The sequence below is a fragment of the Scomber japonicus genome, chromosome 8 (genome assembly GCF_027409825.1).
Source record: "Scomber japonicus isolate fScoJap1 chromosome 8, fScoJap1.pri, whole genome shotgun sequence".
In the NCBI taxonomy this organism is placed as follows: Eukaryota; Metazoa; Chordata; class Actinopteri; order Scombriformes; family Scombridae; genus Scomber; species Scomber japonicus.
The window spans coordinates 14,613,350-14,630,982 of NC_070585.1; the positions used below are offsets into that span (position 1 = coordinate 14,613,350).

The 17,633-nt window shown below is 38.8% G+C and overlaps 1 protein-coding gene across 1 annotated transcript; it reads right to left on the reverse strand.

Annotated features, from left to right (window-relative positions):
* Positions 1–7,108: 7,108 nt before the first annotated feature.
* On the reverse strand, positions 7,109–16,632 carry reep2 (receptor accessory protein 2). The gene is made up of 8 exons (XM_053323806.1): positions 16,480–16,632; positions 14,040–14,112; positions 12,055–12,131; positions 11,608–11,728; positions 11,311–11,424; positions 10,142–10,322; positions 8,480–8,646; positions 7,109–7,312 (listed from the first exon to the last, which is right to left on the reverse strand). Exons 1-8 carry the CDS (start codon positions 16,509–16,511, stop codon positions 7,241–7,243), a joined length of 837 nt encoding a protein of 278 aa, XP_053179781.1. The 5' UTR covers positions 16,512–16,632; the 3' UTR covers positions 7,109–7,240.
* Between the last annotated feature and the right edge of the window lie 1,001 nt (positions 16,633–17,633).

The window sequence follows — 17,633 nt, forward strand, 5'->3', positions numbered from 1 at the left end:
TTAATGGCAGCTACTTTTAGGAGTTTAGGAAACACACCTGATTTAAGTGAGCTATTTATTACTTGTCGCAAATCTGTTTGGACAGAGTTCACAATAGTTTTAAAGAAATCTGATGGCATTGTGTCAAGACAGCATGTTGATGGTTTTAGATGCTGCACTGTTTCCTCTATGGTTTTTTGGTCAACTGTTTTAAATTCTGACATCGCAGTTGAGTTATTCCTGGGAGGTCTTAGGGATTGCATCATGTTATTGTTTTGTTGATTTGTGTTGATATTTAACCTTATGGACTGGATTTTTTCACTGAAAAAGCAAATTCATTGCATTTTTCTGTGGAAAGGAGTTCTGGAGCTATCTGTTGAGGGGGGTTTGTAAGCTTATCAACCGTAGCAAACAGAGTACGAGTGTTGTTGATGTTCTTATTAATTATTTCAGAAAAGTGTTGCTGTCTAGCTTTGAGTAACTCATATTTAAAATTACAAAGACTTTGTTTGTAGAGGTCAAGGTGAATTTGAAGTTTAGTTTTTCTCCACTTACGCTCTACTTTCCTGCATTCTGAAAGTCTTTACCATCATGTAAACATTGTAAACAGGCTCAATCTGTGATTAAACTATGTATTGATTTTGGTTGAATTATTAATGATTATGAAAGGAGAATACTTTATACAGTTTGACAAATGAAATAGTTTCATTTTAAGGAAAGTGATTACATTCAATTTTGGTTTCTTCTCATTTAAGTTTAATGTAAACTATGAAACCATCTAAATTATTCTGTGGGGTGAATAACCTGTAAGTTACAAATATTTCGACAGAGTAAAACTTTAATGTCCCAGAGGAGCAATTAAAAAGTACCTATGATAACATCAATGTCAACATCAATTATAAAAAGGCAGTAAAGAATAATGATGGAGGAAAGAAGCCAGAAACAATGATTTGTCAGCATTATCATAGTGTGTGCTCAATAGCTAATCATCATACTGCCTGTTGACGACTCTTGACAGCACCAGTTACAGCATTTTATTATAGTGTGTTTCACCTTTTATCTCCCCGTTTCATATTGTAATTACACAAGCATCATTGTATCAGTTAGCAGCTTGCCTTTCAGCTAACTTTTTTTTCTAACACCTGGCAGTGATATACTTTTGTCACGTGATTTCCCTGAAATCAGTTCCACCATTCTTCTTGTAACCTTACACTGATCATCAGCTTCTTCAGCTTCCTTATTCAGGACTGACAGCATTCTTACATTTGAACCCATAGTGGTGAGACTATTAAGGTGTGTTGTAGTAAAAATGAAAGAGAAAGCAGAGACTGAAAAAAGATATTTGCTTTTCATCTTTCTGTCTTTGGTCCAAGCCTCTGATGGGCAGGTGGGCTTCATTCTGCTAAACATTCAAGAGATAGAGCTAATAATTATTATTCCCATGCATTTAAACTATGCACACAGTTTTGTAGCCCTCTTTGACCTGATTTGGTTGGGCTTGGACTTGGTTGTAAAAGACATCTCTTCATTTTTCTGACATACTATTTGATGTATCAGTTACTGACATATGAATCTGTGACATTTTCTTGAAATAAACACTTTGACAATAAATATTTACCTTTTTACATAATGTGACTGTTTGCACTGCTTTTATTTAAACTCTCTCAGTATACAGTATTAACACTTAGCAACACGCAGTGGTGCCACACCTTTCAAACTTCAAACAACCTGCATTCTAGCTGTTATACGTAATGAGATGGCAAAGTATCAAATCCCTCCTTCGGCAGGGGAGGAGTTTGATACCAAGCATATATGTATCCAGGTAACACATATTCATCAACTAATGTTCCTGAATCTGTGTACACAAAACAACTTTACAAGAGAGGGACAAAAATTATCACCATCACAACCTGCCCAAGCAAGCCAAACCTTATAACCTACAGAAATCTAGTTCTTGTTTTTTGGGGGGTTTTTTTCAAGTTTTTTTTTTCTGTAGATTACAAGGTTTCCTAGTCTTGCTTGGGTAGGGTAGGGCTCCTGCGGACCAAGTCTGGTAAGTCATTACAATTTGTTTTATTCATTATCTAACTCAAATAAGGATCAAAACAAGTTTAAAGGAATTTAAAGGAAAACTGGTTGAATGATATTCATTTATTTTTTCTACATATCTTTTTCTGTGTCATTGTTTTCATATTTTAAAAATCTGATCCTGCTTTTCCAGCCTTGCGGCAGCTGACCAGCAGGTAACTGCTTACTCTACAATATTATAACCAAAACAATACAGTTTAATCAACAACACTGAAACATTTAGACTAATATTACATGAATGTTTAGGTTATTTTACAAGACATGTTTGTTACATCAGTAAGCCCACACCTGTTTTTATTGCTATGTATTTTTGGACCATTTGGTTTTGGTTTCATTTCTTTGTAATCTAATCTGATTTTTCTCTCTAGTGTCCGCACCACCATCAACCATCAAATAACTGGAAATCTGCCCTTTATATTAAAACAAAAGTCGGGCAATGTAAACAAAATACAGTTTTTCAAAAGTAAAATAATCAATACTGAGACTTTTTTAGAACATTAATATACATTAATATGTAATTTTACAAGACATGTTATTAGTTAACCAACAACAAGAGATCAAACACCAGTAGACAAGTAACAATCCAGTGGGTGACTCTTGAGATCACATCAGTAACTCTGCACTGCAGTTTTTCAGCAGTGTTTTAATTACTTTAGCTATATGTGCACTTTGTAATAGATGTGATTATCTTGTATTATTTTTTCCTCACTAGGCTGGACAGAAGCAGACAGCAAGTTTCAGAGGAAATGTCTTCAGCCAGTTCCACCGAGCTGGAGCTCTTCTCATCCCAAAGGTAGATAAAGAGATGTCAGACTGTCTCATCAGACTGGGTTACATTCACATGAAAGACATTATTACTAAATGTTGTTAAGGAAATTGGTAGACCACCATTCACTAAACGCAAAATTATATGATAATTATTTTAATGCATCGTAGATTGATGATAAACAACATTTACATAGTTTATTAGTATTTATGTTCTAGGGACTTTTGCTGGTTTTATTTATTAAATTGCATTTACTTCATCAACTAAAACAAATTCAATAAATCCTACTTTTTTCCTATTGACTTTAATAAGTCTTACTTCAAGTTATAACAAACATGTACTGTAGTAATGTAGTAGCGTATATTATTTTTTGGCTTGACAGTGATGTATCAAATACACAAGACATCATTTTTGAAAACAGTTTCTGAAGTGACACACTGAGTCACAATTTCATTAGGCAGGCTAAACAAACTGATGTGATGTGTAATAATGTTTTTGTGAATCTAATACGGTTTGTCAAACTGTATTAGTCAAACAATGACTAAGGTGCTAATTCAAACCTATAAGTTCAACCTCTTTTCCTTTATCAGGGAAGAGGACCAACAGGTGGAGGATCCTCCCTTTGGCCTGAAGACCCTTTTTAATTTAGATTTTTTTCCAAATCCAAGAAAGTTTAAACATTTTTTCCATGAATTACTTTGTCCAGTTGAATTACATTTGGGACCTTTACATAGGTTTTTGTCTATATTCAAAAGAGATCAGAAACAATTAGACAGATGGAAACAACTGTGTTCTGACAAAACCAAACTTTTTAAATGTATAATGTCTTTGGATGAATGTCTTGATTCAGTGAGAGGAGATGAATGGTGGCTGCCTGTCATTAAATCTTTCCTTACCGAACACCAAGACATTGAAAGACAAAGTGCATTTGCTGTTGTTAAAATGAGGAACGGTGAATATGAACTTTTTGATGAGGTTATTCCAAACAGGAATTCTACTTCCCTCTCCATCGAACACTCTGAGGAAATTTTAATTAGCCGTGTTGATCCATTTATAGAAACACATGGCTGTAAAGTAGACAGTGTTTGTATTTTCAGCATCAACAGTCCATGTTTAAAACGGGAAAAGAAACATCTTGTCCCTTGTATGTTTCTCATTTTAAAAATTGCAGCCCATTGGCAGAGTCAATATGGAGTTTCTATTAATGTGGTTTTCATCAAAGACTGGGGACTGGGTGGAAAAAATTGTTTCAAAGATATAAAGAAAGCTGATATTGTATGTCCCAATAGTGTTTTTTTTCAGTATTCTAATTACTTAAATGGAAATTTAATTCAACTGCAGCATAAGAACTTAAATAAATATAAGAAAAACTTGCCCAAAAAATATCATTTTGCCTTGGATAGGCTTATACAATTGGCAAAAAGGTCAAAAGGTTCAAGAAAAGACCTTTTGAAACTGGGGAAGGAAATGATAGATCAGTTTAAATTTGACTCAGAAGACCAAGATGACGGTCATAAAATTCTCCACAATATATGGCTTGATTTTGTTGATCAGAACACAATGTCCCGTATACAAGAACAAATCACGACAGATTCTAAACCTAAATTAGTTCAATATTTTGCAAGCTTGTTTTTGGGGAGCCAAGGACCATTCAGGCTTTACCAGATTCCAAGTGATATGTGGAATTGATTTTAATTTTTTTGGAATTTGTAAAAAAATCTGTTTTTTATCTGAAATTTTGTCTGCTCTGTCCTGAGCCCTTAATAAAAAATATCTAAAAGACTGTCTGTGTACTGTTCCTTCATCAACAAAATGTATCATCTAATCAGAAACTATAGGGTACAGTGTGTGAGGTTTACTGTGATATCAAACGTAAAATGTGGTGACCTGTTAAACTGTTAAAACTCTGATGTTCAGTAAGTATGTGTGTAAATAAACAGGGTGTGTTAAGCAGGTCAAGACAAAGAGAAAGGCAGTATGTACCAAGTAACAGAATGAGCTACAGGTCAGGCTGTCATCAGGATAACACATAAATTAACATCCTTAATATTCTATTCAAACACAGATTTGTGGTCTTACAACTGAAAGAAAAAAAAAAAGAAAAAAAGAGGTCAAATCAAGCAGTCATCCTCACTGTTAAAAGACAAATAATAAAACTGATGAAACACAGCAGTACAAGACACAGTAACATACTGATTTAACTTCCTTTATTAGTAGTTTATAACTGATACATGACTGTGTTAGATATCATTGTCCCAGCACACATACTGTTATCTGTTTTGACATGGAGCTTTAAGAATTGGCACAAACAATATACAAATGGACATCTCTGTATACAATACTGATTATAAACAGAAAATAATCAATAAATATCCCAAAAATGACTGGAACACAAGATAAAAATGCACAGCTCTATCTTAGACAAAATGTCTAGTAATTATGTGCCAATTTCTTTTTGTTCAGTGCAAACATTAAAATGAGAGCGAGAAAAAAGAAAAAAAAAAAAAGGCTAATCTTCAACTTTTGGCCCGAAAGGACCTCTCAAACAGCCTGAGTGAAGAACATAGCAGAATGTGAATGTATGGACACGAGTTCAAATTAAAATGTCTTAATGAGAAGAGACAGAAAAGAAAACATGTTAATTAAAACACAAAACTCACTTCTCACACCAGAAGTCCACAGTGTTGAAGTCTGGTTTCAGAAAATATGAGATTTAAAAAAGAAAAAAAAAAAAAAAAAAAAGAAAACCACACACACAAATGATTAAAAAATTAATTGATTTAAGCTCAGAAAATGAATAAGGCAAGCAAGCTCATACTGTATATACAGTCAAAGTTACTATTTACACAGAGTTCACATATTGTTAAGTGAAGTTTCCAACAGTTGAGGTGGGGTTTGTCTCCCCCTACTGGTTCACACTAGTGTCACACTGCAGACAGCAGCTCATGCTTTAAATCTCCCATCACAGAGCAGTCAGAAGAAACCAGAAGAGCCCATCCCAGAACTAAAGTCCAGTGTGTTCAGAAACACCCACAGCCTCGATCGACACTCCCTCCAGAACTGAAACAACCTCTTCTGTGATTCATAAATATTCTAAAGAGGTAAAAGTGTCTCCACACTGTTGGACAAGAGGAGTGACAGAGTGAAAAGCTACTTCATGACCTAATGTTATACACAAACAATATACAGACATCACTACTGTGGTGAAAGCAGATATGCTCATAAAAACTGGCAAGTCATCTATGACTACCGCATCTATTAGAAGAGTGCTATCATCGCTCAATTACAGCATTACCTTAAAAGTCCTGGATATGCACAACTCATATAAATAAGTAATATTACATTAAAAATAATAACAAAAAGGGCAACACATTAATGATTATGGGTAAATACAAACCTAAGAGAGTGATGTCTAGATGAAGGGTAGCTACACCAACACTAAACATGCCACTCCATCACCAGCACTGTACGTGACTTGATAGTCACATTAAAGCAGAAAGTTGTCGTGAGTGAGATCTGAACTTAACAGAGCCAGACTCACTCAGAGCTGAGACATGAAACTCTTCCACAAGCTGCAAAGCCTAAAATGCAGTAAAAGAAGGTTAAAAAGGAAAGTAAAATGTATGACCTAAAGGGGTTTGAAGAGAAATAATCCTGTAAAACCCGACAGTGACATGGGCTAGGACATGCTGACGGCTGACTGGCAGGTGAGATGAGCTGAGCTGTGGTAAAGAGGAAGGGTCTCGTACGGGAGTAAGGATTTTGACAGGCCTTGAAGTAGATTTCCAGACCCACACTTACTCCTCATTGAAAAAAAAGAAAAAAGAAAAAAATCAATGTTATTAGTGAGGTTTGGTTTTTCAGCTGGAAACATGGAGGGAGGAGCCCAGAAGATTAAGGAAAATCTCAGGATGATTATGGACTCATATATTATACTCATAAAATAAAGTTATGAATGAAAGATTTTACTAGAAATACTTAAAAAAAAAGAAAAAAGCAGCTTAGACAGTGTTTTGCCTGAAGTCACTCAGCAGGGAACACACTGTGAATAAGTAATATCAATGAATCTGGCAAGCCGCACATATCAGCTCACGTTCTCACCTGCTATGGGGACCTTCATATACATTTTGGGGTTAAAAAGAACAAAAAACAGAAGAGCTTTTGTGAATCAGTAGCTATTCTGAGACTTAAAAACCCAGCCACAACCCAGTAAAAGGAATAGAGCCGTTACCTATACAGCTACAAACTAAATGTGCACTTTTCTCTCGAAAACCAGCAACAGTGACGCAATTTGGTTGCTTGATATAATGATAGTGTCTGTGTGTTTGTGTGAAGACCAAACAGAAGAAGAAGGTCTGCAGGCTGTGGGTGGAGAGAGTGTAGGCCAGTGGATGTGGACCGCAGGCCTCATGGTGGCGTCTCTGCATTAGTCGTCGTGGTCTTTTTCTTTGCTGGCTTCTTCACTGTCTTGGTTTGAGTCTTGAAGATGGAGGAGATACAAAGAAAGGAGGAGAAGCAAAGCAAAGAGTAATTAAAGGGTTAATTAACCAACAGGAAGGACAAGAAGAGAGAGACAGTAGTGAAATGTTAAAATGGAGAGAATGCACAGTAACTGTTTTACTGGGGTTATATTATATTTTACAATAAGAGTCTCTTTGGAAGGATTGACATGGCATTTGGTTCATATATTCATGTTCCCCTTGGTATGAAATGTAATCCTCAAGTCTATCATCATCATCATCATCATCATCATCATCATCATCATCAATACTTCTGTTTTAGACTAAATGCCTGCAAAACTAATGCTGTTCACATCAGTCTCAGCTGTTCTTCGGGTTTGATTACTAGCAAATGCTAGCATGCTAATGCTGAGATGGTGAGCATGGTGAGCATTATACCTGCTAAACATTAGCATGCTAGCATTGTGTTTAGCAAGTGACCAAAATTGTTTACTTTAAAAAAGGCAATGTGAGATAACATTTAATAATAATGCTTCATTTTTGTTGATGGACACTATACTGTGTGTTGCAAATAATTTAAATAAATTGTGGATAGTGGACACACACACACACACACACACACACACACACACACACACACACACACACACACACACACACACACACACACACACACACACACACACACACACACACACACACACACACACACACACACACACACACACACACACACACACACACACACACACACACACACACACACACACACACACACACACACACACCTTTGTAACATTGTGATAATAATCGTATGAAATGATAACTGAAATAATCTACTTACATGTTATTGCTAAACAACAGTAATTATAAATGTTGAAATTTAGTCCAAAAATAATGACATCAACTTCAAATCATATCAAAGAGAAAGAATCAACAGTTTTATGATATTGAAATTGTGCCACTAAGGTTTAAAGAAATGATGCCCTGTCAGACTAATAGGCTTCAATTTGTACAGCAGGTTTTATCTCTCATTATATCTCCTCATTTCCAGACATCTCTCTACTGTCACTATATCATTAAAAAAAAATGCACCAAAACATTTGTGGTAAAAAAGGCAATGGTGTCCTCAGTTATCATTTTGTTACATAACTGAAAAAAAGACCTCTGTCATGTGTTCACCTACCTCTGTCTTAGCAGCAACAGGTTTCTTGGTTGCCTTGACGCTGGTAGCGCGCTTGGGGGCTTTATCTCCCGCATCTTCGTCAGAGTGTTCAGTCCTTGTGTCTGATAGGTCAGAACTGTGTTGGGATGAGGTTTCGTCAGCGAGGGATGTGGCTGCCAAAGAGCGAGCTGTGGGATTTGACCAAAAAAAAAAAAATTGTGGTTGCTCGGTGGCAGAGTGGCTCAGGGTTCAGACTGTAGCTAAAGCAACTAATTGAAAAAATATAATCCCCAGATGATTCAGCTGACAGCTAAAAGAGAGATGAGCTGATGTGTGGTTTGACCTTGCCTCTGAACCAATGTGATTTTACTTTATGGACATCTAATAACAGCTCCCGGATGAAATTTGTTCAACAATGTGTAATTATATTGCTGCAGTCACGGCTTCTCAAATCTACCGTGGCTAAATTTCAATACAGTTTTAAAGCTGGATGCTGGCTGTGTAATGAAAGGCCACACTAAAGAGAACTTTCCTCTGCCAAACTACCATTATCTGAGTAAGAGAATGTGTTGGGTTGTTAAAAATATAGACTAGCTCATCTGTTTGATGTAAGCCCCGAAAATGACTCTGGTACTACAGTACTTATTTCAAAGATGTATTGGTAATAAAAAACATATCTTTTTCCGCATGGATTGGCAAGTCTCTCATCTTTACTTTAACTATCTGGAGTTACAGATCAAACCCTAAATAGCCTCCTCACACAGCATTTTACTTACAATGATGAGCATTTAGTCAGCTATTGACTTTGTCAGTGAAAGTTTTTTTACTGATCAATTCTTTTTTTCAGCTCCAATGGACAGTCTGGCAGCAACAGCAGGGCGACATCACATTTGACATTTGAGTGTTACATAATCTGATGTAAATGAGGTTAAAAAAAGAAATTAAAAATAAAGAAAATAAATGTGAATCCGTTTAGGTCTATGTTCATTATCATATTAAGTATGGTTAGTGGATTAAAATACACAGATTTTTTTCCATTAGGTGTTGTGGTGTCCAGGAAAATACAATGTAAACATGTTTGAATCAGTTATCATGTAAAAAGGTGGCAATTATCAAATTAGTTCTATTTATAAATGGAGAAGAATTTTTCTTTTTGGCTTTGGTTTGTCTAAAGTGTTCTCAGTGTTTTGTTCCATTCATTTTTCAGTCTGCTTTTCAAAGCTACAGATACTTTTTTTTGTTCATATGAATTAAAATGTACCACTTGTGCCTCGTTCGTTCATTGTTACACTGTCTCTGTGTCTCTGTGTCTGTATTCAGTTCACAGCTTGTCAGGCCCACACAGCCAGCGAGCCAACAGTGTAGTGAGACACAAAGAGAACTCCTTCCAAGCTTCTCCTCCCACTTCTATCACATGCTTTCACCCCCCTTCTCCGATTGCTCCCCCCACCTCCTTGTTCCTGCCATCCTGCAGTGCTTTAAATCACATGACTCCAGTTTGGCCCGACTAGCCCCAGCCCTGCTCGGATAAAAGTTTAAATGAAGGAACTCCTCTGTGTGCTACAACCCTAACCCAATCAGCGAACTGGACAGGAAGAATGAACGTATTTATGCAGATGTGTATGAGTCTGTGCTTCAAAGTACAAATGAAGCTGTGTGGGGTGTGCGTTTGTGTAGCCTTACTCTGTCGTGCTGCAGTGCTCTTGGTCCGGGGAAGCGTGCTGGCCCCTGAGCCCATCTCATCCATTGGGTCCCGTCGCATGCGAGTATCTGAAGTGCGCAGAACCATGTCGTCCTCAGCATTGATAAGAGTCAGGTCCTGCATGCTGAAACTCCGCAGCTTGTCTGACAGCACTCCCTGTCCCTGGGCATCGCAGCAAAACCCACAACACAAAACACACACACACACACACACACGTCAGACATGTGGCAGCACAGGAGTAAAAATGTACTTACCTAGTATGACTATGACATCACTAGTATGTCTGAGGTGGATCAGTCAATTACAATAAATACATTTCTTTGAAGCATTTGACAGTTCTCATGTCTGGTGAAAACACTAATGAAGTTTATATTCATATAGGGTAGAAGTGTTGGAGCAGCTAGGGCTCTGGTGGGTAAAGTCATTTTTTCTATTAAAAAAAAACAAAACAAAAAACACACACCTGCAGCTGTTTCCAGGTATTATCCTGAGAAATACCAAGTGCTGCCTTTAACTTTTAATTTGCTTAACAAATATGAATTGGTATCAAACAACTATCAGTAGGAAAGTGAGCAAGCAAACTTCCCACAAAGTGTTTTGTGAATCTGTGGAGTGATTCACCAAATCTCCAACATGCAAGCTGTGACTTGCTAGATGAGAGAATTTCCTCTGGTAGTAATTTTGACATGTTAAACTCATCAAAAGAAACACCATACTTACTATCTGTACCCATGCCTGAGAGAGGACAGGTGGACTCACAAATATTAACAATCACTGGTGAAACGGGGCACTGGCACCATTCACAATCTGCGTGTAAGCAGTGCTCATAAAATCTCTTGTGAAACAGGCCAAGTTTGACCGGGTGAAGATAAGTATTATTTGCTGCTGATAAAATCCTATATGACAGGAGCAACACGTAATCTCAGTGATCACTTGACAAGCTTTTAAAAGCACAACCAAACATCAGTGATGAACTGCATCTCAACTAGATTCAGACGCAATCTATACAGACCTGAATCCACTTGTAAAATAATCTACAATTAAGATATTAAAGCAGTCAAAAATCATGACACAACACAGAAATGACTTTGCCAAAATGAGATAATAAAAAAAATCTCTTACAAATGTCCATTGCAGAAACACAGCTCACCTTGGTTGCTGCGGTGACAGCAGCATTAGCAGCCAGATTGAGACCCCTCTTCCCAAACCGCATCATGGTCTCGTAACTCCTGTCTTTGGCCTGTGCTATGTACTCATCTATCTCCTACAGCACAGGAGGACAGTTAAAGAGGAAGAGTTGAAAGTCCACAAAGAAAGCATGGTCAAAGAAGAAGAAGAAGAAGAAAAAAAACATTGCAGGAAAGAAGGATCAGTGTTTCAGTGTAAATGAATGAACCAGTTTAGATTTGAGAGACCCACTAAATGACTTTTAATGTCATGTTCCCACCTTCTCTTTGTTGGACAGGGTTGGGTGGACAAATTTGCGGTACAGGACGCTGGAGCCCTTTGTGTATGGGGACAGGAGCCAGATCACAAAGGCAATTTTCAGCTCGAAGTAAAATGGAAACCTGGGAAATTACAAAAATACAGAATAACTCCATCAGTAGAGAAAAAATAGATACTTTGAAGAGGTGTTAAGATCTGAGAAATGAACAGCAACACACACCTAGAGAAAGTACAAGCTGTGAAACACTGATCTGAAGTCTAAAAAGGTTCAGTTACATTTTTATTTTGCTACATTGAAAAAACAAGATACTTTGATAAGAGATCACTATACTAAAAATATGACGAACACTTAAAAAAACAAACACACATGAATGCATCTATTGATATAAGAGCTTATTTTTAGCTAGTTGAGCATGAGGGTCAACATCATGAGCAACTCCTGACTCACCATGATAGGAGCAGGTCTGTGGCCGTCTCTGCTGTAGTGAACAACGCAAATACTATCCAGTACATCATCCACTTCACCTGCACACACACACACACACACACACGTGAGGAGAGAGAGAGAGAGAGAACATCACAAAAATAGCACATGTAAACGCTCAGCATCCAACACACACGTGCTTAAACATGTGGCACTTAAAAGAAGCTACATACAGACACATACCATTACAGAGATGCAGCATATGTTTCACTTCTATCAGATCACATCAGTATGCGTGACTAATCTCCCAGAGACAAAGGAAATATAGGCCGCTGTCTTTATTGAACTAAATGCAGTGAACTAGCTGAGGAAATAATACCATATATCATAGATTGAGTGTAAATATGTTATCAATAATCAAACATCTTGATATATCACATTGAAAATTAGAGAATAGGCACTGGGATGGAAAGAGTGTGCTAAAAAGACATTAAAAGGCCACAGGCAGGAGGCTCCATAAACACACATAATGCTGAATCATGCGACTCAATAGAAATGAGCCAAACAAGAAGAAAAAGGGAAAGAAAACATCAGGTCTAAAAATGGCGTCCTCCACGCTCTCTCTCTCTTTCTCTCCCTCTCTCCCTCTCTCCCTCTCTCCCCCGCTTTCCTTGCTTCATTTCGCTCCTTCTGTGGCCGTCTGCTTGAGGAGCAATCGAAAAGGGGGGGGGGGGGTTACTATGGTAACCAGCCAGGAGGAGACTGTTCTCCAGTGCAAATCTAGGCAGAGGTCCAGAGCATTGCTATCTACTCCTCCTTCTGGACCCCCCCACCCTCTCTCTCTCTCATCCCTTGCAGAGATGAGGTAAGCAGGGAGGACCCGTTTATTTAAAAGACTCTCAGCAAAACACAGAATGGCTATCGGCTACTTATTTTTAATGCTAGTTTAAGCTGGATGCACTGGTCATCCCATCCTAAACTCATTAGCACTTTATTTGTTGTGTTGTTTAAAGAGATCGTCTCAGATTTTGCTACCAAATCCCAAACTTTCTTCCCAGTTTAGTCTTGATGTTGAAAGTGGACTGTGAACTGTGCCCAGAGTCACTGTATCTCTAGTGAACTGTGAGGACATTTCAGGACTTGCAGGGACAATTGGACGCTATAACAAAATAAGGGAGTGTACATTTGAAGTATGAATCATTGTATGGTATCAAGGGACAGAGCAGTTTAATACATTTAACATGCTGTTGGTGTGTTTCAGGGCACACACACACCTACTAGATGATGCCGATGGATTTGACAATTTAACTACGAATTCTACTCTGAAGATCAATCTTTTCGACAATTGGCAGCTACTGCTATGACAAATTAATCTCTATATTTAATGAAATGTTTGATATGTAAAATGTCAGAAAACTGTGAAAATGCCCATTACAATTTTCTAAAGCCAAAAGTGACTTCATCAGATTGCTTGTTTTATTTAGGTTTACGCAAGAGAAAGTGAAGATTTTCTGCTTTTCTATTAAGAAGCTAAACCTGGGGACATTTTGCTTGAAAATTAATAGATTATCAAAATCGACTTTTTCAGCTCTGGTTGAACAGACTTCATCATGTAGGGTTTAGAAAAAGAATTGGGACTGAAACAAACATGCAGGAAAAATTTCATCTTTGCCTCAGCGACCCAGTTACATGAAGGTCAGTGTGCCCCAAAATAACTGCGCTGCCATTCTTCTAACCTCCTCTGTGAGCCACTGAGTATTATTATACTCAGTGTTATAATATTATATAGTAATATTAAACATGACATATCAGTCTTTAAGTGACAGAGATACATTGAAGAGAAACCAACATCATAACATATAGTAAAACAATATGTGTGTCTGGCCTTAATTATCTGTTGGCTTTATATTACATTTCTTATCTCAACTTGCATTTAAAACAAAAAGCTGACAGCATCCCGGGGACCAAAATCAATCTGCTCTGATTGAATAAGCAGAGACGATACTCACATATTCCTTCACATTCTTCGTTTTGACTGCCTTGTACGAGGAGTATGCTGGGTAGAGTGTCCCAAAGGCAAGGCTGCAAAAAGCAGAGAGGGCTGGGTCAGGGGAGGGGAATTCAGCTGGAGAACATGGCCTCCAGGTGTTGACTCTGATATTAAACAAATACTTAAAAAGCAGGTTAGTCACATTTTCTCTACGCTTATGTAAAACACAAGTAGCTGTCTGTGTCTGATGTGCTTCAGCCAAGTCAGCCCCTAGGTTGTTTTGATATGAATGGTGGCACCACAGTAGAGTTAGCAGGCAGTGGCTTGTCAAAACACACTGGCCTGATATCGAGTACAAAACAATATAATGGATATCACGGAGTCAGGAAGACTGCAGAGAGATGGAAAAGTTACAGAGTGGAAAAACACACAAAAGTCTGCCAGGGGTGGGTCACCATGCAGTCGCCAACGTGCAAACTGGGGACACTGTGCACACAGAGCAGTGTTTTCGGTGTGCATTTGGACGCATCCTGTGCCACTGTGGTGATTTGTGCTGATGTGACAGGATGCTGAATGCCGAGCGAAGTCCAGCAGGGAGCACACAGTTCAGACTGTCACCAGCGTGTCTGTATGCTCATAGTGTGCACTTTTGCTTGTTAAATTTTAAAACTACAGCTTGTCTGAATGTATATCATACACACACTTACTTCCCAGCTGTTGATAGTGTGACCTTATCTACTGTTTTTCTTTAAGAAGGTCTTCTGGCCCTGCTCAGTCATGTGTGCAGCTCTGTACAGTACACTGGGGCAACACGGCAGACCTCTAGGCTAGTAGACATCCTCAGCAGACGCCCTGTGCCTGTTTGTGTCCCCATCTCAGGTTCGCTCACGACTTTAATAGTCCTTTCACAGAGACTCTCTCTGCCTCGCTTTCTCTTCCTGTCCTCTTTTCCAGGTCACCATGGTGAGAGGACGTCATGTGGCTCCGGTCGTCTCTGTCTGGCAGAACCTGGATGTTTCCCGACGTCCTCCTGATTAGATTCATCATACATATCAGTGCATCTATTCATCCTGTTTTTACGATCTTTCTCTATTCTGTACACAACATGTATCGCATGTATGTCTGTCCTGGAAGAGGGATCCTTCCTTTGTTGCTCCTCCAGTGGTCGGGATAATGTGCTATAAAGATCTGATATATTGAGCATATAATGATTTGAGTTCAACTGGTTCTTCTTCTTCACCTGTTTTGAGCTTTCCAGGTTAAAAAAAACCCAATATACTGATTAGACTACAAAACTAAGCAGCAGCTGTATATTTAAATCAGAGTAAAGATCATATCAAATCGATATCATGTTAGATTTGCAGCAGCCACTATGATGCATATTCAGTCACATTGTTTGTCTCCCATTGACACATGACTACCTGAGGTGCGGTGAAGAGGAAGAGCCAGCTGGAAGCCACTAAAAGCCAACAGTTTGCCAATGTTATCCTCTGCTTATATAACATGGGAACAATATTTATAGGCATGAAAACCAATTACATTCACACACGTGGGCCTTTCAAAAACACCTACACAGTCATGTTTGGGGATTATAGCTGGTTAAATTAAATCCACACAAAACTGACAGCGCTGCTGACAGACCGGTATATTCAGTGGTCAGATAACACAAAAATCCTGCTTAAATAACACTCAACTAACGCAGCAGTGTAAAAATGTCTTCACAACGGGGATCAGGATAATGACAGTGGCTGGCTTTAGTTGAGTCATCCACTGTCGGGGTGTAGTTTTTACAGGTGGAGGATGAGGCCTGAACTGCTGATGCTGCCTGATCTGTCTGATCACAGTAAGGAGATAAAAATCTATAAAGTCACTCCAGTTTATTATAATCCTGCAAATAAACAATTCATCCGCGTTTAACTGGTCATGTATGGAGTGGCACATACACACATACACATCTCTGAATGGGCTGCTGGGTTTAGCCTGGCCATCACATTTTACTAACTCATGTCATCATATGGTGCTGAGATGCTTCATTCCAGCATTATTCAGCCTGTGAGGTTTTAAAAAGACACGACAGGCGATTATGGAGTCTGTTTACTTGTCTGCAGTGAGACTGGCATGTTAAGAGGGTTTCAGCTGACGATAAAGTGGCCAGCTAACAGCTCATTTCCCTGCCGACACATTATCTGTCAGGTGGCTAGCCAGCATATGTTAGCTACCAGCGGCTAGCAGGCGGTGGATGCAGCCTCTACTGCAGCATCGTATAACTAAAAGACACGACAAGAAACGACAGCAATACTTCAGTAATACAGTGTATAAATGGTAGTTTACTCGTTATATTTCTCTACTAGGTTTGAATTCGACTATAGACGGGCAGAAAATGGGTGACAGAGCATCAGACAGCTGATGAATGGAGGAGCCGCAAACACAACAACAGATGCAGCCCAGCCCATACTCACACAACTATCCTTGAAATTATCCACGATACCATCTTGCCGTTAGCCCTCTCCGCTTCTAGGAAATCGGGTTAGTTTGTGAACTGGCGGGCTAGGTGCCCCCCATCCCCCTACAGGACGCCGTGTGTTGTGATGTGAACCGGGAGGCTGTCTGTCAGTCAGTCAGTAGCAGCTGAGGATGTTCTGCAGTCTCTTGCTCTCCACCACCACCACTACTGCTGCTGCTGCTGGAGAGACAAACCGACTCTTAAAGGGCCAGCCTCTGAAATGTGCTCTTTTAAAGGACGGCTTCACACTTTTTCAAGGTTGTCTTAAAGCAACAGCCACGTGCCCATATGAAAGTACCGAGTAACAGCGCGGGACTATGAAGCCAGTTTGACATCGTGGCCAAACTATGTAATTACAACGTCACGTGATGCTATTGGGTCCCTTGGACTTAACTTTACATGTGACAGCGACATGACTAGACATCAGCGGATAAATGATGGATATGACTTCCGAGTTTGATCCATCAGGATTCATCACTCTCTGAGGTGCATGATTGAATCTTTCATCCCCATTTAGTTAGTTGGAGGGCTAAACTGGAAGTTGGTGGCCTCATGGTGGAAGTCTCTGGTGAGCATCCTCCATGGCTCATTGGGCCCCATATGTTTACAGGAAGTGGCTTTTTTGGCATCATACACCTCTGAGCAACTTGAATGAATGGATCCTGCCTCCAACACTGTATCCAGTTTATTTTATTCATCCATGATATGAACACTGAAAGAATGTATCAGAATGTAAAGCAGTGGAAGTAACGGGGGCTGAAATCATCATTGATGTGAAGCTTATATAAGGCATCAGCAGTCTGAGTCTTATCAATTGGATATCTGCCACATTAACAGTCTTTTTAGTATCTTTTGTTTACTCAGTGTTTCCCTGTTGAGCTGGTAGTAACAAAAAGAAGGCCTTTGGCACTAAGAAGACTGTAACGTTGAAAGATACTTGATATTTGATTTGACTAACTCAGACTGCTAAAGCCTCAAGCTTCAGATAAAGTTTTAAATACATTTTTGCACAACAGTAGACATGTGGATTTTGGGCCTCATCACTTACATTGTAAGTGCTTTATGAAAGGATCTTCTAATGATCAGTTAACCCGATGCACCAGATGGTTT

Coding starts and splice junctions, on each gene's coding strand:
- reep2 (XM_053323806.1), bottom strand. CDS start 16,511: ATGGTATCGTGGATAATTTCAAGGATAGTTGT. Junction 11,425..11,607: donor CCCTGTCCAACAAAGAGAAG/GTGGGAACATGA, acceptor CCTGTGCTGTAG/GAGATAGATGAGTACATAGC. Junction 7,313..8,479: donor CTGTTGCTGCTAAGACAGAG/GTAGGTGAACAC, acceptor TCCATCTTCAAG/ACTCAAACCAAGACAGTGAA.